Source organism: Psittacula echo (genome assembly GCF_963264785.1).
Source record: "Psittacula echo genome assembly, chromosome: 3".
Lineage (NCBI taxonomy): Eukaryota > Metazoa > Chordata > Aves > Psittaciformes > Psittacidae > Psittacula > Psittacula echo.
The window spans coordinates 120,403,383-120,427,877 of NC_137736.1; the positions used below are offsets into that span (position 1 = coordinate 120,403,383).

The 24,495-nt window shown below is 46.5% G+C and overlaps 1 protein-coding gene across 2 annotated transcripts in view; it reads right to left on the reverse strand.

The window, feature by feature from the left end:
* Positions 1 to 2,719: 2,719 nt before the first annotated feature.
* RAB30 (RAB30, member RAS oncogene family) overlaps positions 2,720 to 24,495 on the reverse strand; it is a 40,999-nt gene continuing 19,223 nt past the window's right edge. The window contains exons 2-6 of one of the 2 annotated variants that reach the window (XR_013956391.1): positions 12,231 to 12,331; positions 10,743 to 10,826; positions 5,234 to 5,417; positions 4,478 to 4,732; positions 3,433 to 3,555 (exon numbers count right to left, since the gene is read on the reverse strand). Coding sequence is in view for 1 of the 2 variants with exons in the window: in XM_080612767.1 (XP_080468893.1) it covers positions 3,305 to 3,555; positions 5,234 to 5,417; positions 10,743 to 10,826; positions 12,231 to 12,323 (612 nt within the window). In the remaining variant the exon portion in view is untranslated. Of the gene's footprint in view, positions 3,556 to 4,477; positions 4,733 to 5,233; positions 5,418 to 10,742; positions 10,827 to 12,230; positions 12,332 to 24,495 lie in introns of both variants that reach the window. The other variant, XM_080612767.1, reaches the window with a different exon arrangement.

The following is a 24,495-nucleotide window of genomic DNA, read 5'->3' on the forward strand; positions in this document are numbered from 1 at the left end:
TCTTGATAACAGAGAATGTTTCTGGTCAAATTTGGCTCCATTATATCAATTCTGCATGGCTTTTGGACCCTCGACCCAGTAAGCATCACAAGGCTTTTACTGACAGTTCTCAAAATCCCACTCATCTAGCAAGGTGTTGGCTATAGCTGAGGAGCTGATTGCCAGATAATTGGGGTTTGTTATTTTATCTCCTTTTCGTTTTCAAGGCTTTGATCATTATACCACAGCACTAACTTAGTAACTGATAAAGCTCATCTTCTAGTTGGGATGCTATCAGCAGTGGACCAGACTGCAGAAGAGAAAGTACGCTCTCAGTGCTACAAGGAGGATGGGTTGTATGCACTAGAGAGATACTTGAAGGTGTACAAAAATAATTCCTGCAAAGGAGTTACTACAATAAAATATCACTTCTTAACCTTGTTAACTGCAGGAAAAGAGGCGAGTTTCAAACGACAGCTTTGGCTTATGACCTTATAAAGTGTTGCATACACCACCATTGTTTCCTTCCAACTTTTTAAGTCTACACAGAATAAGCCTTGAAAGGAATCAGTTCAGATCTGCCTCTGGAGAAGTCTGATACTTCACTTGAACAGCAGTCCAACTGCACCACTCTACCCTGAAGCAAAAGCACATCACTGTGCAGAGATGGAGTCCTTACATGGAGAATATTTGCTAGCAATAAAAAGAACCAATGCTTCGAGGTTGCTTGTAGGCAGCTAGTCTCCAAAATAGCCACCTACAGGTTAGGAACAGTACTGGAAAAGGAGACAGCCTTCTAGAAACCTCAAAGTGAATACCCAAAAAAACCAGTTTAGTGGTTTCTGCTATTTAACCAGTTCAGCTTGTTCAGTCATGATAATGTGTTAGAGCTCAGCCTCCAGAAGTGATGCAAGGAACACCTCGAGATGCATTTACAGTGGTGCCCAGGAAGAATGAAAAGTACCTGCCAAGCTTTGATGCTTTAGGAAATCCAGCTGAGGAACCTATAGGTGTTCTACTGGGCAGTCCCCTTCCTCCTTGATAACTCAAAGAGCCCTGTCCTATTTGATATCAATTCTGTGCTAACAAGCTCAGCATCTGCACAGTCAGAGCTTTAGAAGTTAAATATACATAGCACTGCTTTTACGTTGAGCGTTACCTCACATCTGACACCCTCAGCCTTGCTCTTAATGACTACCTACAACCTGTGCAGAGTCACTGTCTCTAAGTTGTGTGGTCTTCACAAGCACAAACAAAGCAGTGTCTGGCAGTTTAAGGAGTGCTCAGGAATGACTTTGCTCTTCAGCACAGGCTGTACCACACAGTCCAGCACAGCAGAAGCCACCGAGTCCCACACATTTCTAAATCCTCTGGACTACACCATGAGCAGAGAGCGAAAAAGAATGGGCCAGCACAGTCGATGACTTGTCCCCCAACTTCTCATACTTACAAAGATCTTTGCTAAGTGTTACCTAAATGACAAACGAGCCTTGTACCACAACTGCTACATCTTCCTTTTTACCACTAATCATAACAGAAGAAAGTGACCTAAAAAATAGCAAGAAAATACTAGAAATGACCATATGACACACCGATCCCCTCTCTCTGATACAATCAGCTCCCTATTACGGATCAAAGGCACAACATGATACAGCCCAAAAGTCTTTCCAGGAACATGTGTAAAAGCATTTTAAAATGCCTTTTTAATTGTTATTCTTTTAAAGACGCACTTACTGGCAGCTTTTTATGTCAATACAAAAGCTTTGTTTTAATCTTCAGTACAAGCCAAATTAATATTAAATTGATTAACTCTAAATTACAGCAAATCACAGCCATGTAATTGCCAAGGGAGGTTTATGCAGATTAGCTGAACTGAACTGAAACTTCTAAGTATCATTTTGCACAGGCACATTTCGCTATCTTCCTGTTTCACTTCAATGTCAATGTGTACATTTGCAATGCATTGTTTATAACATCCCAAACTCCAGAGTGCTTCCACTTCAGGGGGTCTGTAGAAAGAAATTGCCTAAGCAGTTATACACATACTGGAATCTGAGATTAAAAGTAAAGCATTGAGTGAATTAAATGACTCTACAGCCCTGAACATGAAAGCTACTCTAGTAGAGAAACCAGTTTGGAGAGCAGTTCCATGAGGTGAGTGCTGGATGGGTCAGACACAGAATGATACCATTTGCAACCCGCTGCTATTCCCACCTAGCATAAAAACCCTTTTACATTGTACACCTGCCTTTCAACAAGAACTGTATCTACAAGCTTTATGTTTAAGCTGGACGTATTGCAGACGGCCACTTCAAACTGCTCTCTCTTTGAACCCTTACACGCAATCTGTGCACGCACAGGATTTTGGTCACATCTGGTGCACTTTTTCCCCAGCTCCACCAATAATCTTTCCCAAAGGTAATTTTCCACATTAGGACATTACTAATTAGCGGAGGAATGGTTAATTTTCTGGTTTATTTTTATTTCTGGAGAAGTCTTTTCATCCTGCGTTGGCCATCAAAGCAGCACAGTCCTTTCCCACTATGTTTTAGGCCTAGAAAAAGAGGTAACAAGATTTGTTTTATTTTTATGAACAGTGCTTATTAGTGTGGGGTTTTTTCCTAACCAGTCTAAGTTACACATTCAGAGGACAGCAATGTAGTCAGACTACGTTTGGTCTATGGAATATTTGCTGAACTGCTAGCACCAAAGGGAGCAACTGAGCTGTATCCAGGTCTTTTTACATCTGGAAAATGTTGATATATGTAACTTGTCCTTTAATTCCATGTTCATGAAAGTGCCTGTAGATGAGAGACATAACACTATTTCAAACACTGGAGTCCTCCATGGAGACGCATGGGCAGACGCTATGTACATGTCCTAAGAGCTCACTCACTGGCAGCCCCAAAGACTGCCAGTGTAGTCCAGGGTCAGTGTTCATTGTTGGTTTATTTAATTTCAAAAAGGACCAAACACATTGTTCTGATAGGGAGATATTCAACTCTTCAGTATCTTCTTCAGGAGAGGCTGCACTAGTCTCCCACAGAAGGAAACACAGCAGCTCGTGTTCTGCATCACATGAAGCCCTTGTGCAACTCTTCTGTTCCTAACCTGCTCCAGAGGCTGCAAGAAAGGTGAAACTTCAACCGTGATATATTCTGCTATGTTGCCATCCAGCTGGAGCCATGCTTCCAGGTCTGCATCCTGACTTGGGAAGTGGCAGGAATTCCCTTCAAGCAGATAAATCCCAGCGAAGGAAAAAAAAGAAGGAAAATAAACAAACCCTCTTGGCCCATGGCAGAACAGGAAATCCCCTGCCAGCTCCTCAGTTAAAATTACAGCAAGTCAAGTAGCTGATGCTTTTCCCCTCTCCTGGTAAGGGGGATGAGACATTGTTCTCAAGGGTGTTCTGTCGTGCCTCGCTGATCAAGCGACAGGCCAAGTCCAGGAAGAGTTTTTCCACGTTATCCGACTCTTTTGCTGAGGTCTCCAGGTAGTACATATCCTGTGCTTCGGAAAACTCGGCAGCTCTCTGCTGGGAGACTTCCCTCTTATCAGCTAAATCAATCTTATTACCTGCATTGATAGAAAAGGAATTCATTTGGCTTCCAAAAACAAGAGAAGTGGAGGTTGGAAAAGGATAAAGAAGAGTTTGGTGTTGTACATATGCATGGACAGTGGTTTTGATGTGAAACTCTTAGTTTTTCCCCTCTCTTCCAAATAATAGATTCCCTGATACAAGTGATTAAGTTCATTTAATATCAGCTCATTTAGAGCAATATGTCCTGTGAACATCCAAGTCAGTTAGCTCTAATTTAGCACCAGTGCATCTGTTTGCTGCTATCAACCAAGATTAAAGGATTTCCATTATATCTATTGAAAATTCTTCTGTTCTTGCTCTGAGCAGCACTTAAAATGTCAATTACAGCATACGAGACACTAAATGTGATATTTCTCATGTCATTACAGGATTTAAAAGAAGCCTGGCACAGAAGGCAGCTTTCCTATTTCAATATTCCTAGGAAGTATTTGGCTGTTGAGGCTGGAAGAGGACTGGGCCTGGGGAGCACTTGCAGAGAGAGGTGGGATGAGGAACCAGCCCCTTGAGCTCAGTTCAGCAGAGAGCTGATTAAAGCCTCAAGCAAGCATCTGATATGATTATACCCTATTACTGGCCACTTCACTTCAAACATGATGGTTTTGCCATAAATTAATCTCATAATGAAGATAACAGACCAGGACCTACAATAACAGGGGACTGTGTCCATGGACTCTGCAGTTTCCGTAGGAAACATCTCTTGGGTCCACTTCCATGAGCAATTTTGATACTTAGTGGGAGGAACACACTGCAGTTTCATTGGCAAACCGCATCTCATTGCCCTCGTCTCACCTGAGATGTCCTTTCTTTCCCGATAAAGCAGTTTCTTGGACCCACTGCACATACTGGTTTCCTTTCTAAACAGATTATCACTCAATACAAGTGGTTTATGTGTCTCACCATATGGGTACAGCAACCTGCAGGCATCACCAGATTGATGAGATCCGAGCTGGGAGTCACAAGGGAAACTGCTCTATTCTTGGCTCAGTTGGTAGCTGCACCATCAACACTTTAGTCCCATATGGAACTGAGTGGTGAAGTATCCACTTCTGCATGCAACAGCCTTTGATCTAAGACAGGACCACACTTCAAGTAATGGCTGTGGTGTCCTGAACACCACCATCAGCATCTTGGCAGAGTGACTTTTACAAGGGCCTGTAGTGACAGGACAAAGGGGAACAGCCTTTAACTGACAGAAGGAAGACTGAGATGAGCTCTTAGGCAGAAGTTCTTCCCTGTGATGGTGCTGAGGCGCTGGCACAGGGTGCCCAGAGAAGCTGTGGCTGCCCCATCCCTGGCAGTGTTCAAGGCCAGGCTGGACGGGGCTTGGAGCAGCCTGCCCTAAGTGGAAGGTGTCCCTGCCTGTGGCAGGGGCTTGAAATGGATAGTCTTTAAGGCCCCTTCCAATGCAAACCAAGCTGTGATTCTATGATTTGGAGAAGGCATGGTCCACACACTGGGTTTAGAGCTGTACCCACCTACAGTTACAACTGGTTGGCAATGAGATCTTCCACACCAGCTCCAGCATCCAGCACCGTGAGTTCACACAGATGCCATGTTTTCCTCCTGCTCACATCCCCATCTGATACCAACCCCTCGACACACACATCTCAGCCCCCTCATCACACCAGCCCATGTGGGACCATCACCACTTACCCACTAGCACGGTGATGACCTTGTTGCTGGCGTACTGCTCGATCTCCCGCAGCCACTCGGGCAGGCAGCGGAAGGATTCTTCGCAGGTGATGTCGTAGGTGAGGATCAAGGCGTTAGCGCTGCGATAGTAACTCTGTGTGATGGATCGGAACCGCTCCTGTCCCGCCGTGTCCCAGATCTGCAGCTTTGGGCAGAACAAGGAAAGGTGGGAAAAGGGAATAAAGAAGTTAACGTCTTTTATTCAATAGCAGCACTGTTTTGACCTATTGAAACCCCTTCAGGGTAAAGCCAATGGTGGGAAAGCACTTTGCGTTTCTCCCTGTTGGCTTCACAGTATCACAGTATGTTAGAGATTGGAAGGGACCTCAAAAGATCATCTAGTCCAATCCCCCTGCCAGAGCAGGAACACCTAGATAAGGTTACACAGGAATGTGTCCAGGCGGGTTTTGAATGTCTCCAGAGAAGGAGACTCCACAACCTCCCTGGGCAGCCTGTTCCAGTGTTCCGTCACCCTCACTGAGAAGAAGTTTCTTCTCAAGTTTAAGTGGAACCTCTTGAGTTCCAGTTTGTACCCATTACCCCTTGTCCTATCATTGTTTGCCACTGAGAAGAGCCTGGCTCCATCCTCGTGACACTCCCCCTTTACATATTTATATACACTAATAAGGTCACCCCTCAGTCTCCTCTTCTCCAAACTATAGAGACCCAGCTCCCTCAGCTTCCTTTCACCCAGAGTGTTTTGTTTGTGTTCCTGCACTAGTGCATTGAAATGCAAGGCACAAAGTCAGTTGGCACTGCAGCCGACAGCCTCTGGAAGGCACAGGTCTGTGGGTTTTCATGTGGCTTCCAGTGTCTCCCTTTGCTGTGGACAGAGCTGCTGGCCTGGAGTTACAACAGAGGCGATGGAGAAAGAAAGTCACTTCTCCTGCTCCTGAATTCCAACTTAACAGCAGCATCCATCCCAAGAAAAAAAAATGAACCTTTCCTCTAGCTCCCAAAGCTAGTTACAGTTATGCTGAGACGATGCATTGATAGATGGAAAATACAGGATTGAACGAGGAGCTCAGATGAAGGTTGATCCAAGGGACTCATTTCTTCTTTATAACATCATCCATCCCACTTAGTTGCTCACTGGCTGCATTCCCAGGCAGTAGAACTGGTTGACATGTCCTTAACTATATCACAGACTGCTTTGGGTTGGAAGAGACCTTAAAGCTCACCCAGCTCCAACCCCTGCCACAGGCAGGGACACCTTCCACTAGAGCAGGTTGCTCCAAGCCCCTGTGTCCAACCTGGCCTTGAACACTGCCAGGGATGGGGCAGCCACAGCTTCTCTGGGCACCCTGTGCCAGCGCCTCAGCTCCAAAGAGGTCATGAGCATTTGCCAAACCCTCTGGGTCCAGGAAGACAACAAACGTTTCCCAATACAAACTAAACTGATGCTGTTTTTATACTCTTACCATCTGCAAAACCTCAATTCTTCAAACAGGCGGTCAAAGAAACAAACATCCAAAATGGAAACATTTCAACATAAAAGAGCATTTCTTTGCTTCAGCTCTTATTTTTTTAAAGCACCCTCCTTGGAATTAACTATGTGAAAGGGTGGTTTCTGGCCAAAATCCTGCATACTTTAGGAAAAAAAAAAAGGTGAAGTATTTGAGATTTCTTCCATATATTCAGCATAACAGAGAAAAACCTTATTCTTGCCCAGTTCGAAAGTCAAACTACCCCAGGTACTCATCATAAATGTGTTAGTTTGAAATAAGAGCTCCCAGTAGCAGCTTTCAGATGTGGGTATAAGTTTGAAAAAGTACTCTTTTGAGAGAGAGAAAGTGACTTGTTCTGGTTCACAGCTCCTGGGCACTTTGTGCTTAGTCCTTTGGCATAGTTGTACTTAAACAGCTGAACCTGGTGCCTGTAGTTAAGTGACACACAAAACCATACGTGAAATTACTTGCACATGGAATTCAGATAATGAACGAGTCCCCATTAAAACAAATCAGCCTTCAAACTCTGGCAGATGGAAAAACACAGCTCATTTTGTTGTTGCTCGGCTGTTTCCCAGGAAAAACATTTCCTGATTGATCTACTGGCTAACTCCAGCTTACGTGTGTTCCACACTCATTGAGATGATCTCCAAGCTGACAAAAACTCGATGTGAATATGTCCTTTAATGTAACAGACATGGACGGCAAAAGGGATGGCACTGGGGAGAGGGTTTCTCACTGGCTGCAGTCAGTGAACTGGGCGCAATAAGATTGGGAAGCGCCGTCAACCTTATAGCCAGTGATAAACTCATCCTGCACACAAAATGCACATCTCCCATCTCACCCCACTGACTATTTCTGCCAAATGGTTGGAACTGGATGATGTTAAGGTCCTTTCCAACCCAAACCATTCTGTGATTCTATGGTTCTATAAATAAAGTATTTCACAGCAACCATTTTACCTGCCTATTTTTCCAGAGGATCCAAAGGACAGTGCCTGCCTCAGCCTGCAGGAAACCTGCATCTTTGTTTTCTTGAGGCCAGCTGATGCTTCCCCTCTCTTCAGCATTTGCACACATTTAGCTTCACATACAGGTACATCTCCACCATGCACAATAAGATCACAGGTCCAGATAGCATGGCTCTCCATAGCACTGAGGATGCTTAGCTTTGACCAGCATGAAAGTTGGCTCAACTTTGTGTAGCCTCTTACTACAGGTGGTGTACATACTTTTGTGTTTATTAGGAAAAGGCAGGCAGACCAAAAGTCCCTCAACTGCATTGTGCTGTATCAGCTCATCTGCCAGTGAGCTTTAGGAGCAGCTCATATCTGATACGGTTTGCACACAGCATTCACACCACCAAGTCCCTCTCCGCTGACTTTCAAATGTAATTTCGAAAGCTGGAAACTAATTTTTCCCTGGAAATCTATAGCTTATTTTCAAGTCTGAGAACCTGGTCTGTGAGCAGCCCTGCTCTCTCACCCTGGATCCCAGTGGACGTGCAGGAGATGCTGCCCAGCACAGAAGCAGAGTCACAGCTCGGGTACTGTTAAATGAGCTAACAATGAGAGCAGCACCTTGTTTGACTGGGATGTCATTTTTATTGCTCTGACTCATTCCCGCTTTTCCTGCTCATTAAATGTTTATTCTCACTGGCACTGATTACTCAAAAAGTTTCAGCTACAAAAATCGCTCCCTGAAAGAAATCCATTTGCTTTTCACACTCCAGAAGGCCCATTCAAATGCCCAAATGTATTGCGGCAAGCTTCCTCCCAAGCTTGGTCATCGTGGCTGAGCTCTGGCAACTCCAATTTACTCCATTGGTGGGGTCAGGAGAGGGACCCTTTATTTGCTATGTCAAATACCAGCTACTGCTTGCTAAGGCTCTGTCAAACACAAGCCAGTCCCAAGGTGATTAAGAGAGTACACAGAATCATAGAATCGCTTGGGTTGGAAGGGACCTACCAAGGTCATCTAGTCCAACCCCCCTAGAAAGAGCAGGGACATCTTGAACTAGATCAGTTGCTTGGGTGGACACTTGTGCATTCAAACATTTGCAGGGCAGCAGGGGCTTACCACACAGAGGAGGTTTTATTTACCTTGTAGACCTTCCCTACACCATCCTTAGCCCTTAGACAGCCCTTATTGGCACAACTGTTCCATATGATCTCTTAAGGAGTTTGCATCCTCAGTCCAAGATAGTCTTAAAACAGGATTATGTCATGGGAGTAACAAGTCAAACACAGACAAATCCTTAGGGCAAGTTCACTGGTCCAAAACCAGTCCTCAGATATAAGCAATGTTCTTTAGGTTCCATCTGTACTTGACAGGGAACCAGTTGCTTGGAAAGGAGATGTGGATGGGGTTCATCTTCCTCAGGATAGTTTTTCTCCCTCCATTAACCAGGACAAGCTAGAGACATCTGGTTTAAGCCAGGTATATAAAGAAAACCACTAATTCCACCTTCAGTGCAGTACTGAAGCCATTTACTACTTAGATCCTCTGAGCTGCTCCACTGGACCTGAGTTTGGCTGAAAGACCCATTTCTGCTGTCCGAGGAGCCTGGACAAGGAGCAGCAGTGTCCTGGCCAACCCTGCTATGCCAGACACCTGCTAATGAGCATTGCAACCACTGAGCTAAGCTCTGACACCACAGGGGCTACACGTGATCCTCACTGCTTTCCTGCCTGCTGCTGTCCCACTTGCACAGTCAGTCCTTATCAGAGGAAGGTATTTACACCTCTTGTCCTTCACCTGCTTAGGCTGGAAGGGTTTCTGCTCAAGGACCAGCACTTGCCATAGGTTTGTACAGCTCCTCACACAGGAGGGTGGCAGCCTGCTGATATGATCATGGCCTTTTAAATCTGTCCTAAACTGAGGAATACACCGCCTGATTTTCTTCTAAAAACCCTGTGTGCTGAAATACTGGTTAAAAACGCCACAGGGCTGAAAATCTGCACAAGTCCATTGTTCGCACCACTTATACAAGCTTAAAAATGGGTCTCATCATATCCAGCTGCTGCCTGGATGCATGTCACATATGATGCTGCCTACATTATACCACACTGCTGCCACTCTCCCATTTGCTCACTGCTAGGTTTGATGAAGGCAGCAATGGAGAAACTGCTGTTTTCCACTTTGATGCCCCTGGATTTAATGCAAGCAAAGCAACTCCAGGAGCAGCTCAGGGACCCTGGACACGCTGACATTAGAGGCTCAGGTAATCTTATTCCTCTCGCACCTCGCAGACACCCACAATCTCTACTAATGAAGAAAGTGGCACCAGCCAACATCTCTGGGTGCTGGAACCCAACCACGGATCCCATTAAAACATGAGATTGGTTCCTGGTGTGTTTTGGCTCAGGCAATGTAGCTCTCTGCCAAGTGATGCTCAGGCTCAGTTTGGGATTTAGCGCAGGACAGTTGTTTGGTTGCAACCATCCTATATTGGAGAGTGAATGAGCTAATACTATGGAAGTCATTGCTCTTCTCAACTCAGTTTATTGACTAAAGCACAGGTACTGTGATCATCTCTGCCTCTCCCAAATCCATAACTCAGAAGTGGAAGATGAACCTTTGTTGTGGAGAGCCACACAAGTCCAGAAGCCTGCTCTTGCCAACAGCCACCTTGGGAGCTCACAGGAGAAGACCTTCATCAAGCACATCTCAATGGGAACGCAACGGGTCTCTGCTTACCAGAAATGCCGTGAGCAGAGGTTGCACTGAAGTGCTTCTTGCACTTCCTCAACTCCAGGCAGGCACAACCTTAGCATCCCCTAAGCAAGGACAGAGTTTTTCAAGATCTCCCCTCTCTTTTCTCCCTTAAAGTATGCTCACTGTTAACAACCCCAGTGGTAATTGTGGAGAGGAGCACAAGGATTGCTAGACCCAGCATTGCCTTTGCCATGTCAGACAGCCCTGTGCTTCCCCATGTGCCTTCTAGCGACAAGAGGACTGTGGCAAGAACCTCAGCTATGGCACTGGCACACAAGTTTACCCTTAAACCCATCAGGTTCCTACCTTTACTTTTTCACCGTTTATCTCCACAGTTTTGATCATGAAGTCAACCCCAATGGTGGCTCCTTGACCCGGTGGGAAAAGCCCCTGAAAGGAAACAAGAGTTTCACTGAGCAAACTCTAAGTGCCAGTCCTCACCCTTGTCCACCCTCAGAACTATTCCTCCCCTGTCCCCTTCCCCAGACACTTACTTCCATCACATTTAGATGTGACATTTCCCCAGCCCAAAGGTTACTGTAATTCAGCCCCACAGTGTTTTCCCTGCCTACATGTCTCTTATCACGTAGGAAGCTGTTGACTTCAGAGACAGGAAAACAGGAGAAAAGGAGGATTCATACAGGGAAAAGGAAAAGGGAAAAGCCTTTCTTCAGTGCAGTTGGAAAAGGCAGGGGAAGAGCAGATGAGGTCCCTCCATCCTACTACCCAATGCCTTGAAAGAGGTGTGAGCACACATGCGGTATGAGATGCCTTCGCTCCTGCAGCCTCACGCCTTCCCTCTCTCCTCCACCACACACCACAACATGGAAAGGCATTTCTGGCAACTCCCAGTGCCGGGGTCACATCCCTGCACAGTGTTTTGGGAGCAAAGCATGGAGCCAACCACTACCAGTGCCACAGCAATGGCAAAGGCTGGCTTGAGGCCGGTGGAATTTGATTGCAGCACCGTAAGAAAGGAGGAACAGCAAAATCTCTCCCAGAAAACCCCAGCCAGAGCTTTTTGATTTCTGGTATCCACATCTACAAAGTCATGCTGATTTTGGGGCACATCCATCCCCTACAGCATCTGCGCTGCCAAAGCACAACAGCAGAAGCGGCCTCAGATTTTTGTGGTTAACCCTTTGGAACTGACTGGCTTTATTGCCACTGTCACATGCTGGTGGAGGCTTTTAAAACCATGTTGATGTTAAACACTGGAATTAACAGTGAGGGGGAAAAATGCTGGCAATTCCTAGTGGAGAGTGCAACAAGACCCCCACAACTTATTTTTTACAGTGCATCCTGCAAAACCTTCTCTTGCCCCAGATCACAGAAGCACGGTCCTTTCTCTCTCATTCTGCCACCAAAAAGGGTCTGGTGTTTAACACAAGACACTGGACTGACAGCCCAGGACCCAGGTTATTTCATTATCTACTAACGGCAAATAAGAGGGAGAGCTTTGTGCAGTGAGGGATGGGGAGGAGAAGGCACACAGGAGCACACAAGGAGATGTGCTGGTCCAGAGCACCTCCAAATCAGGAGGAGTTGTCCCAGCAGCTTTCAGAGGGGATTTTCCCTCTTCAGAGGGGGATGAGCTCTCTCCAGCAGTACCAAGTACAGCACTAGATGCAGATGTGCTGCTTGTGCCATGTTGCTATAGGTGATGCACGCACCAGGAGCATGGATAGCAACGCACTGGAGCCACGATGCCAGCAGAGCCCTCAGTGCACATTCAAAGCTCCATGCTCTCTTCCCAGTGCTGTCCTCATCCCAACATCCATGTCCCAACCTTACCTGAGTGAAGCGACGGACTAAGCAGGTCTTCCCCACACCGGCGTTGCCAATTAAAACAATTTTGAAGAGGAAATCATAATCTTCCATACTCATTTACGCAGCTGCAAGAGAGATAGAGCACAACGCAATGTGAACAGAGGCAGCGGGGAAATGCCTTTTTATACCTGTTGGACTTTATTCCTCCAAATATTCAGAGCAAAGGTCTCCCAGCATGTGTGTGGCTCCTCAGATAAAGAGAGGAGCCCTTCCTGCTCCAAGTCAGGGCATCCACATAGTCCAACATCAGCTGCTATGAAACCTTGGCCACATTCCAGCTTTTGCCCTGTCTCACCTGATTGGAGATGCTGGTTCTGAGCTCTCCAAGCCTGAGCCACCATTTCCTACATCTCCCCAATGTCCGTTTTGCTTCTCAGCTCCAAAGGACAGCATGGACTTTGCCATGTTGTCTGAGAGGATCATGTAATCTATTGCTGTCAGGGCAATACCAAGAAACTCCCCATGAGCTCCTCCTGGTAGGCACCGGGTACCCACAGAGCAGAGCTGGGGCACACGAGGGCAGAACAGATGGGGAAATTAAAATAGCTCTAAAACACAAGCAGCAACATTTGTCTTACAGACAGAAAGAGCTCACTTGCTAAAATCATAGAACAGAGTGGGGAAACAGTTGGCTGAAGTACATTAAGAGAGGTTTTTAAAGAAGAAATAATAGTGGCCATAAGGAATATTGCTACTCCTATGACAGCTCTCTTTAGTTTTGTGAATATAGCTTGCTTGGCTTAAAGCTTAAATGGGAACTGGATACAAAGAAGCCTGGGGGTTAGCTAGCTGTCGGTGGATACCAAGTAAGGTGGTACCTGAGCATCATTATCTAATCCACCAGTACCTACAGATTAGGCACTGGATGAGAAGATAAAGCCCTCTCTCACTGCCTCCAAAGGTCCTTCCTTGGGAGGGTTCATTGCCATACACTAGAAGGCCCCAGCTTCAGACACAGGCCTCATCACATAGCTGTGATAGGCTTTTAGTCAAACGAGATAAAACTGAGTCTGCCTTGTAGACTTGGTGGCAGCAGGGGTGGAAGACTGACTCAGCTGCTTCACGTCTATGTGATCCTTGGCCTTTCCAGAAGCCTAAGACAAAAGGGTAACCACACTAAATCAGTGAGTGACTAATGACATGCATCACATCAGCAGATGGTTTGCAGGGACACTGCTGAATCACTGCAGGGACATGTCAATGACACAGCACAGTGCTTGCCCTGCAGCTGGCTTGCTGAGCTGGGACTACAATCTCCAAAGTAGCACCAAACAGCAGGAGCCAAAGCTGTCCTGAGGATGGGATGCTCTGACCTCACTTCCCTCCTGTCTCTTAATATAAAGAGTGGGACCTTAAAGAGCAGCCTCCAAAAATGCCCTTTCTTCTTTTCTGGGGTCATTATTTCGTGTCATCATTTCCTATCTCCATGACTGGCTTTCCCAGAGTGGGACCAGATAACAACAACATTATTAAGACCATGTTGACAGCGCTCTCACAGTGAAGGTTAAATGTTAATATAAGGTTTCAAGCTTTCACACTAACCAATGTGCAGAAAAACGTGATCATCCACTGAAAGCTCTTTCAAGACTAACGAGACTTACTCAGCACTGGATAATTATCCCTGGGATGCTTCAAATCCCAGAGTGCATTGCTCCCCCCTTGGAGGGATTTCAGATCTATGACTTGTACCCCAAACAGCCAACGTTCAAATTTATCTTCTTGGGAAGCTTAAAAATAAACTTCCTCAGCAGATCTCTGAGCTCAGAAATGTTAAATGGCTCAGATATACCCTAGGGTTATGTCTGATCCCCTTCATTAGACTCCAAGACTAATCATATTTGATAATGACCCCAAACGGGAACCAGAAGATGAGCCAAGACCATAAACCAAACAACATAATGATGAGATTAAATGCCAGAATCAAAGAGACACCAGAAGTGTGAGCACAGGAGGGGAGAAAGCAAAGGAAGCAGCAAGGAAAAGAGAGAAGTGGGAGGTGGAAGGGGCAGATGAGGTTGAGCATCACTGCCCTATCACCCCGGTTCACCTAAGCTGTTGTTTCTGCCTTTGCCGTGCACGCACGCTCTCACCCACCGCGCTGTCAGCACTGGAATCACAACCATTGCATCAGTCACCGTTACAACATCTACAAGCAGATGCCTTCCAGCCAAGTGACCTTTGCTGCTGACTCAGGCTCACACAACCCTCCCTTTCCCCAGGGAAGATGTGTCTCAACCTCTGCCCGGCTCACCACGGCCAGGGAATGCGCATGTCAGCAATACATCCCACTTGGAATTCTATGCTTCAGAAAGAAAGAAATAACACACAGTGCCAGGTTTTGGTTTGCTTTTCTTTCTTTTGGGTTGTGTGTGTTTTAGTTTGGGTTTTCTCCCCTTTCTGTTCTATTGTGTTGGCAGGCACAGGGCTCTGCCGTGCACCCCTGCAGTGGTTTAAAGTGTTAGTGCTGCAGCTGCCTGTCCCACCCTTTGGCAGAGACAAGACCCTGCAGCAAGGGATGGGATGGGATGCCTGTCCGTGCCTCAGTCATCCCTCACCACGTTTGTTTAACACAAACAGCGCTGGCTCCAGCACAGAGACATGCCCTGTGATGAGATGAAGCAGGAGCAGAGCATGAGGCTGGTAGCAGGGCAGAAACCTGGCTTTCACAACCATTTCTCCCAGTTCATACAGCTCGCATCCCAACCAGTCTCCATGGCTCATGACCCTCCCTGGGTTGTCCCCAGCAGCCTCGAGGGGATCAGTTCAGCAGGGTTTATGTCCTTTGTGTCACTGCTCTGCTCCACTACATCATACAGCCACTTGCATGGTCACTGTGGGCAGCAACAAGGAGCCAGGAGAGGCAAATCAAAGCAGGGTAACCACTTACAGAGGTGGCCCATCAGCAGGGGCACAATTGAAGGATGGCAGGATGTGTTTTAGGCTTAGCCGGTTTTCTTTGCTTGGGCAAGACAGCACAGTGAATGCTCTTAGTATTTTCCACCTATTAATTCCAATTCAACCCAAAGACTGATGAGATCCACCCAAAACAAAAGCACAGGGGCCAGGGGCTTTCACCTCTTCTTCCCCCCCATGCAAGCTTGTACAACCAAGCTCCAGTTCCTACAGATTAAGGATGCAGAGAAGCCATAGGCTGCCTTCCCGTGCAGCCAGCACTGATGCAAAGGCAGACACAGAGCAGTCCTTCTCACTTCTCCAAGTGTCGTTATGGCTGGAAACCCTCCCATAGCACAGTCAGCAGGACTTGGTCCTCTGTTTCATCCTGCCATGGGCTTTTCTCTTGGAACAACTGATGAAAGAGTAAGACACACTCCATCTGCTTCCCCTGTTCACCACAAGCCACAAGGCAAGGAGTTCTCCACAATAAATATTTATCATAGAATCACAGAATGGGTTGGAAGGGACTGTAAAGATCATCTATATCCAATCCCCTGCCACGTGCAGGGAGGGCTGGAATATATACTCAGGTAATACAATATCCAGGTATGCTGGAGTTTATTCCACTATATGATATCCTCTCCTCGCATCTGCTCCATTCACCTCTCAGTTCTCCCTGATCCACTTTAACAGTGTTTATCATCATCTTTACCAATTATTTTACCCTTTTGCAGTGTTTTTTCACCCATTAGTTTGCATGGGCACAGAGGGTTCCTCTTCACATCTGACCTGACCTGTGCCACGCTCAGCCTCTTTGGTTGCGAATGAAGTGGTAGGAACACAATGCAAAGGTTCAAATACTACCTTGAGAGACATGAATTGTTTTGGACTGATCAAGTTCTCCTTCAAATGGGTGAAACCACTTATTCTGCTTGCCCAGCATCAACTTTTGCACCAGCGCCAGCCCTTGCACAAAACAACCATCAAGTGTGAGCGAGGTTTTTAGCTCCCTTGACTCCTTTGCCCAAGGACCACTTTCCACCTCTAGGCATGATCACGGCAGGCTCTATGATGATGATTTTGCCCCAGCTGTTTTGGCTCACGGAGCCAAAAGTGGAGTGAGATACTTCAAAAGCACAAGCCTTTGTCAGTCAACCACAAGGTGTGCCAATGTCTGCCTGTCTCTAACCCTCCCTGAAGATGACAAGACAATGTGTGCTCAAGAAACACTACGGGCAGCCTTCATCTGAGCTCAGAAACCTTTCATGTCTAAAAGAACGTTTTGGCACCTTCTCCACACTAAATCCCCCAGGTCACTCAGCCGTTCCCCATCACACTTGTGCTCCAGGTCCTGCACCAGCTCCATTGCCCTTCTCTGGTCCCGCTCCAGGACCTCAATGTCTCTCTTGAGTGAGGGGCCCAGAGCTGAACACAGGATTCAAGGTGCAGCCTCACCAGTGCCCAGTACAGGGGGACAATCACTGCCCTGGCCCTGCTGCCACACTATTGCTGATACAGGCCAGGACGCTGTTGGCTTCTTGGCTGCGTGGGCACAAGCTGCTCGTGTTGAGCTGCTGCTGACCAACACCCCCAGGTCCTTTTCCATGAGCAGTTTCCAGCCACTCTTCCCCAAGCCTGTAGTGTTCTATGGGGTTGTGGCCCAGATGCAAGACCTGGCACTTTGCCTGTGGAACCTGATACCATCGGCCACAGCCCATAGATCCAGCCTGTCCAGATCCCTCTGCAGAGCCTTCCTACCCTCCAGCAGATCAACACTCCCACCCAGCTTAGTGTCCTCTGCAAACTTACTGAGGATGCCCTTGATTCCCTCATCCAGGTCATTGATAAAGACATTAAACAGGTATTACTGGCCTCAATACTGAGTCCTGGAGGACGCCACTTGAGACTGCATCTAACTGTATTCATCACCATACTTTGGGCTCTGCCATCCAGCCAGTTTTTTCACCCAGCGAAAACCTGTGTAAAACAAACCCCAACCTATCCACGGCTGCAAAAGCCTCTCCACAATTAGGGATAAGGACTGAAATTACATCAGAGCTCCTTGCTTAATAATTTGCACCTCAGCTCTATCCCACCTCATTTACAACTTGCTGCTTCAATTAGACACAGAGAAGGATCTGCAGCCTCTTCCACCTGCTGGACCAAACCAGTGGGTCAGGGTGAGCTTTGATGTATTTATACAGTTCTTAATGAGCAAGAGTTTTCTGTTCATCATCCAATGGCAATAACAAAAATACACTCACCTAAACATCGGGTTCAAACAGCAGCAGTTTTGTACACAGATATTCTATTGATCACACACACTGTATGAGCAAGGGAATTCAAAGCTAAGGCTGATATTTAAAGCAGAAGATTATTCCTTCTGGGCCAGAAAACTGCCAGGAATTCAGGTCTGGACATGCTGCTGCCTTATGTAATTCAGGATGAAGTATTTCCATTTCCAAAGCACCTGCCAACCCAAGCAGCTCACACTCCTCTGCATACAGGCAGCCTGGATTGCCTTCTGCTCCTTTGCCCACCTTCCTCACCCATCTCTACAAGGTTTAATTTCACATCCATTCACACTGGAAAAATAAAGACGCTCCATCCCCATGACAGCCTGGATCACCCACGCCTCTGGTGCTGGTGGCAAAGCCACAAGCCCATGGGATCCATGCTGTCAGCCTGATGCAACACTAAAACTCCAGGGATGCCGCTCCCAAATTCAAGGGAGAAGGATTTATTGCAGGTACCCAGGGCAGAGCCTGGCATTTCCCATCTCCTCCCATCACACTTGCCATTCCAGCTGAGCAACATCCAGTTGCCTGTGCACTGGCAAGCCTAAATGCTCCTCTTCACCAGGGATGGTACCCCAGAGGAAGGGAGGAGGTTCCAAATGCACAAACACCATGTCTCCGTGTGGGACTTCCCAAGCAGAAACACAGCAGCTTCTGTTCCCCCCCCCCATCACCTACAGACTATTAGTGCACACACCTCCATGGTGCATCGGGCTTGCAGTGTGCTCACGCTCCCACTGACATATTCAAGCTCCGTAAGCCCATCCAATGCTTCCAGAAGGCATCAAGCAACGATACACACAGTGCAGGGAGGTGGGGGAGCTTCCCCACGCACAGTATTCCCATCAACATTGGCTGACCTGCTGTCAGTCATTCAAAAGTCTAGACATGTTTAAATTGCATCCAATCATTCCAGCTGGGAAAGAGCAGTATGTTGCGAAAACCTCAGCCCTACCCTATTTGGAGAGATTCCTGCTCCTCAACCCTTTGCTTAGGGTATTTCTCCTACAGAAACCAAGGGAGCTGAATAGGTACGAGTTCTCATGCACCACAGGTATGTTTTGTCACAGATAAATTTTTATAAGGAGCAGAAAAACTAAAGCCAAGGGGTTTTGCACCAATGACCACACAGCACTTCCTCTTACCTCCTTTGCAGCAAGGATAATTTGCAGCTTATTGGACAGCTTTGATCAGGGCACGGCTCATGTTAGTTGGCCTCCAGGAGCTTGTGCAATGCTACAGAGAAACCCATTAAGCAGTGATTACAGGTGCTTCACCATAAAACAAGCAGGTAAATCCAGCACCAACATCATCCCAAGGAAGAGCCTGGAGTAGGAGCTCTGCTTTACTGGGCAGACTGAGCTCAGAAGAGCAGGATGCTCATCTGTGATACCCATGCACAACAAGAGAAGGCCCAGCCTTGCTCCATCCCATAGCTGGACACCAGCTCTCCTCAATTCCAGAGATAACTGACTGCAGACTGCCCTCTTCATCTGCTTAATGGTGGAGGTTACAAGTCTCACATTCAGGGGCAATATGGATTTTCATATGTTCCTGGCATCCCCTGATGGAAAAAGGGCTTTGTGTCCCTGCTATCTACCTCTGGGTCAAGTCTTCTGGGGGGGCTTTGCTAGTGCTCGTGTCAAGAACAGCATTAACACACATTGTTAACCATCTTTTGTTGGGTGGCGTTTGTGTTGGACACATCCTTGAGGATCTCAGTGCTACGAAAGGCTCTTCAGAGGAGAGAGCCGGCAAGTCTGTCCAGTATGCCCATTTAACTTTACCACCTCCTGGTGGGAGGGGAGACTCAGGGACATTAGTAATGCACTTTGGTGTTGGGAATGGCCATAGGAGTACAAAATATCGTATTCAGCAGCATATGATATTATGCAGTTATATTCCATCAAATAGATCTGGATTGAGCCATTAATCAATGACGATGCTTCTCATGCAGATGAACTAATCGGATCCCTGCATTAGTTAGGAAAAATGAGATACACACACACAGAGTACTTGCAAAATAACAAAGAGAAAATTAATTTCTTTAGGATTGAAAACAAATAATGCTGATGGTGCACATCCACAATGCAACAGCTGTGTCTGACCAAGCCAAATACCAGCAGCAGCACACCAGGATACACACCATCTTCCAAGCGTAAGGACTGCCCCAAACTCCCATTTCCTGCCAGAATCTGGGTTCTGACTTCAAAAAGAGTCAGTGCAACCTTAACACATGTTTTTATAAGTATCTCTTAAGACACACCTGGACACAGAGACCCAATGCTGCATGCTCACAACAGCACTTGGGTTGATCACGTTATAGCAACCACTGAGCTGTACGCTTTGCAGCAACACATTTTTGCAGGGAAGTGGTTAAAGACTCAGCCAGCACAGCAGACACAGGCTGACTTCCAAGCATGGAAAACTGCACTGCCAGAAATCCAGCCAAAAATGCTGCTTTATGCACTGAAAAACAACAGACTCTTCCTGAAGGGAAAGAAAAAAGTTAAAACTACAGCCAGGCATTAACTGGAATGTGTCTTGCACAAGAAAAAGCCAGGAAAGCTTCCTAAATCCAACTCTCTACAACGGGAAACAAAGCTCCCGCACAAAGAACTGATCCACTGAAATGGGGAAACCCATCAGGATCTTAGGTGGGAATTCCTTTGCCTTTAGAAACGAGGTGCAGGATCAGGATGAACCTAAATTGCTCCCAAAAGATGGTCAAGGTTTTGGGGTTGCACAGCCTGCAAAGGCAAAGGAACAATTCACCCTTGCTCTAAAAGAAACGTTTCTGCTTGTCAACCAGGTAGAAGGCAAAGAGGTCTCCTGACGCTGAGCTGGCACGAGTTTAGGTGACATCATGGTCATATGTGGAGCAGTTTTGACACTTGGTGGCAGGGCTCTGATAACACACTTGCACGATTAGGCAGTGCCACCACTGATCCTGAAGAGGTACAAGACAAGCTGTTATAACTAAAGTGTTCCAATAAAATATTTACAAGAACATCATGGCTCACATGAGGCTTCAAACACGGAAGTAAAATCAAAGCGTGCCACTAACCAGTGACATAAGTCCCATAAATGTATTGTGAAACATGAATACGTACATTAGACAGCTTGGGTTATAAAAGCAAGAGAATTTTGAGTTTTAGCTAGAATGACATGTCCTGCTGCCTTGGTTTGATAGTGCCAGAGACTGTGGTTTGAACAAAATAAAACACTTTGCTAATAAGGTTTTGTTGTACAAGAATGCTTTTTAATTAAAAACATAATAACAAGTTATTTCCACCTCTTGGTTTCTGCTTAAGGAAGCTTGTGGTTTACTGGGATTTACATCACTTCTCCATCAAACCCAGTAGAAGTAACAATTCAACCTCTCATCTAATCTTGCTTTCACATGCCTGAAATCAGTGTCCAGAGGGCTGTGTTTGGTACCCTACGGCTTGAGCCATACGGCACCATGTATGATGCTCCTGTGCCATGCCATGTTCAACGCAAGGCTGGACAAGGCAACCTGCTCTAGTGGAAGGCATCCCTGCCTGTGGCAGGGGTTGGAAGTGAATGAGCTTTAAGATCCCTTCCAACTCAAACCATTCTATGATTCTATAACATTTCATTGAGATGAGCTCAACTTCTAACCAGCACCTCTCAAACATTTCATGTCACAGCATGAAGCGTAGTGAAGAAGCCTCCCCAAGACAATTGCTTGAAGGAGCTTTCTCCAGGAACGAATTCAAAGCTATTAGGGCTATTATTTGCACAGTGCAGGTAACCCACCTTCAATCAGCTGCTTGCATTTGGATTCCATGGGGCAGCATCTTCCTGGTGCCTCACGAGAAAGGCTGGCATCCCCAGGCCAAACTTTGAGGCATGCCTCCTAATTGAGGAACACAACCCGATACTACAGAGTACAGCTTTTAAGAGAAAAGGGGCATTGTGATGGGTTTTATTTCAACTTACATAAGGAAACAAAGAAGAGACCCTGTGTTCCAGCTGGAGGCTCCCACATGTGCAGCATCACCTAGCCACATGGGAGCTGTGCATCACACCCCTGTGCCACCACAGCAGGAAAGGTGACAACACCACATCTGCTTTCAGGAAGGACTTCTGTCTCTGTTACACTATTTAAAGGAAGGTTTCCCCTCCAGATATGATATCTTTCTTGAACATGAAGTGATAGAGGAATAAAACAGAGTTCAGTGTTACATACTCCTGTTAAAATGGCAGAGGCAATGCAATAGCATTGGATATTTAAATCCTTTCAGGAAGGAGATAGAGAAGATGCTGGAGCAGCTGAGGGCAGCATGGGGAAGTTCACATCTCCTATGTCCCTATTCCCTCCAAAGATGAGCTTGAAATCCCAAACCAGAAGGCCCTAGATCAAGTTTGGGGTGATGGGTCTAGGCTCTTCCTAGGCTGATTATTACCCCAGTGCTCCACAGTTCATCACCTCCAATTTCCAGATAGGAAGCATGTAACACATACACTTGTGCACCCAAACATATGTGCTTTTGCTTCCTAACGAAACTGCAGCACCAGTGCAAGTGTTGTCCCTCTAAAAGTGCTCTTGTTTGATGGAAACCCCTCAGCTGGGATCAGCCAGCCCATCTGGCAAGCGGCTGAACTGATGGGAAGTCTTCCTTGCATCCCTCTCCACAAAGAAAAGCTGCAGCACAGTTTCAACCACGAGAATCTGCCAAAGAAGCAGATGTTTCATGAAAACAAATGGTTCAGAGAGGGAAGAAAGTGGAGATAATAAAGACTTGGGTGTAGCTTTAGGGGTGGTTTAAGCTGGTGTAAGCCCTGCTGCCTCCCAAAGGGAAGGTTACCAGCCCTGCCTGCACCCAGTGCCCTGCCAACTGCAGAATGGACCCAATCCAGATGGGAGTCCTAAGAATCTACCCCCAATCCAATTTAGGATACAATAGAATTGGATTTTATAGCCCAAATCCCAGAATTCCATTTGTAAAAGTATCTTTATTCTAACTAGTATATTTATAATGGTAATTTAACATCATGGCTCCTAAGTAAGATTTCCATGAGGCTACTGCAGATCTGTTCATAGAGTAAAGAGCAGTATTCATGCCCTGGTTATATTTTAGCTCACACGCTAACACGTAGCCTGTTTTCAGTTCCCCTTTATAGTTTCAGGTGATTACAGGACTCTTCACTGTCCTAAACCACCGCAAAAGTACAGTTACTCATCTAGGGCAGCTATCTGCTGTTAAAACCTCATTTCAGTCTCAGGCCAGCTGCAGTTCAAGAGACTGCACGGGTTGAGTTTGACATTAAAGAAACCCCAACAAGTAAAAAAAGCAGCTCTTTAGTGGAAGCTTTCAGCTCTGGCCTCCTGCACTGCAGGGACACGACTCAAACAGCTCACCTAAAAGCCTGGAATCTGGGAAAATAACTTAAACCAAAACGTGTTCCAGGAGCAGGGTCTTTGAGATTTATCATTTAGAGCTGCAGCAAGCGGTACCTCTGAGGACTAAAGCAGGCAGGCTTCCCTAAACCCAAGCACTGCATGCGCATGCATGCACACACATTAAAAGGCCATGTTGGTCACAACAGCTCACTAGCCCAGATAAATCATGCCTTCACCTCTGCACACCTCTGCTCTCCACATCCAGCTACACAGGTTAATAAGTTACTGCAGAGATTTGCAGATAGAGATTTGCATTTGGAGAGAAGGTGATGGCTCAGCTGCAGAGACTGCAGCACCAATATTCACCCTTTTGATGTTGTCAATGTTCATCAACCCTACGGCACAGCCCAAGATCTACAAGGCCCACAAGGATGCTGGAGAGGGACTCTTCATCAGGGACTGTAGTGATAGGACAAGGGGTGATGGGTTCAAACCTAAACAGGGGAAGTTCAGGTTAGATCTAAGGAAGAAATTCTTTACTGTGAGGGTGGTGAGGCACTGGAATGGGTTGCCCAGGGAAGCTGTGAATGCTCCATCCCTGGCAGTGTTCAAGGCCAGGTTGGACAGAGCCTTGGGTGACATGGTTTAGTGTGGGGTGTCCCTGCCCATGACAGGGGGGTTGGAACTGGATGATCTTAAGGTCCTTTCCAACCTAAACCATTCAGTGATTCTATCTGTGCTCAAAAATATGTTCCCATCACAAATATGATCTCTCAGGGCTTTTCCAATATAGACATTGCTGCGTTACAGATCTCCGCATAAAACTACAGATTCTCCTTTACAAATACTGACCTCCTGGCAGCTGCCTACTGAAGTTTTGACCTCTTTAGGACTAATATTAGGAAGCAGGAAGTTATTTCCTTTAGTATACAGGCAGTAGCCCACCCTTCATAGAAAATGATGCCAACGCAATGTGTGCAGCCTGGGCAGTGCTGTCACTGTCCAGCTAGGGACCTTCACGCTTGCAGCTGCATGGTCACGGGGACACGACTTGGCACATCACCACCATGTTTGAGACCATTTATTTTTATTCCTTAGCAACAGAGCAGCTCCTGGGGCTGGGTTTTGGGTTTGCTTCTTGTGCTGGGTCTATATTTGGCACCCTGAGGAAATTCCTAAGCAGAAGATAGCAATTTTTAAGAGAGGATAAATGCTGGCACTTGAGCTCTGCTGACAGTAACACCACCCCCAGGCTTTCAGTTAGCGTGAAGTGCCCAGACCAGGAGCCAGCTGGAGTCCTCATATGGACCAGGCATCAAGAGTCACGTCCATCACACTTTCTGCCTTCACACAACCTTGCCCCAGCATAATAAGAAAAGATTTATGGGCTCATAAAGCTGTTTGTATCAACATCTCCAAGGTTCTGAATATCATCACTGTTCAGCAGCACTGATGGATCCCACGATGGTTTTTGTCCTGTGAAAGCCAGGACCCCTCAGTACTAGCACTGCCTCAAGAGACTTCAGTACAATGCAATGATTCTGAACTAAGGCACCGTTCTTACCATAAATCATGGAAGTATCAATATCCCGGAGCTCTCTACAGCCCCCAAGCAAGCATGCAAATGAAATCCTGCCTAATCAACATGAGAAAAACAAACAACACC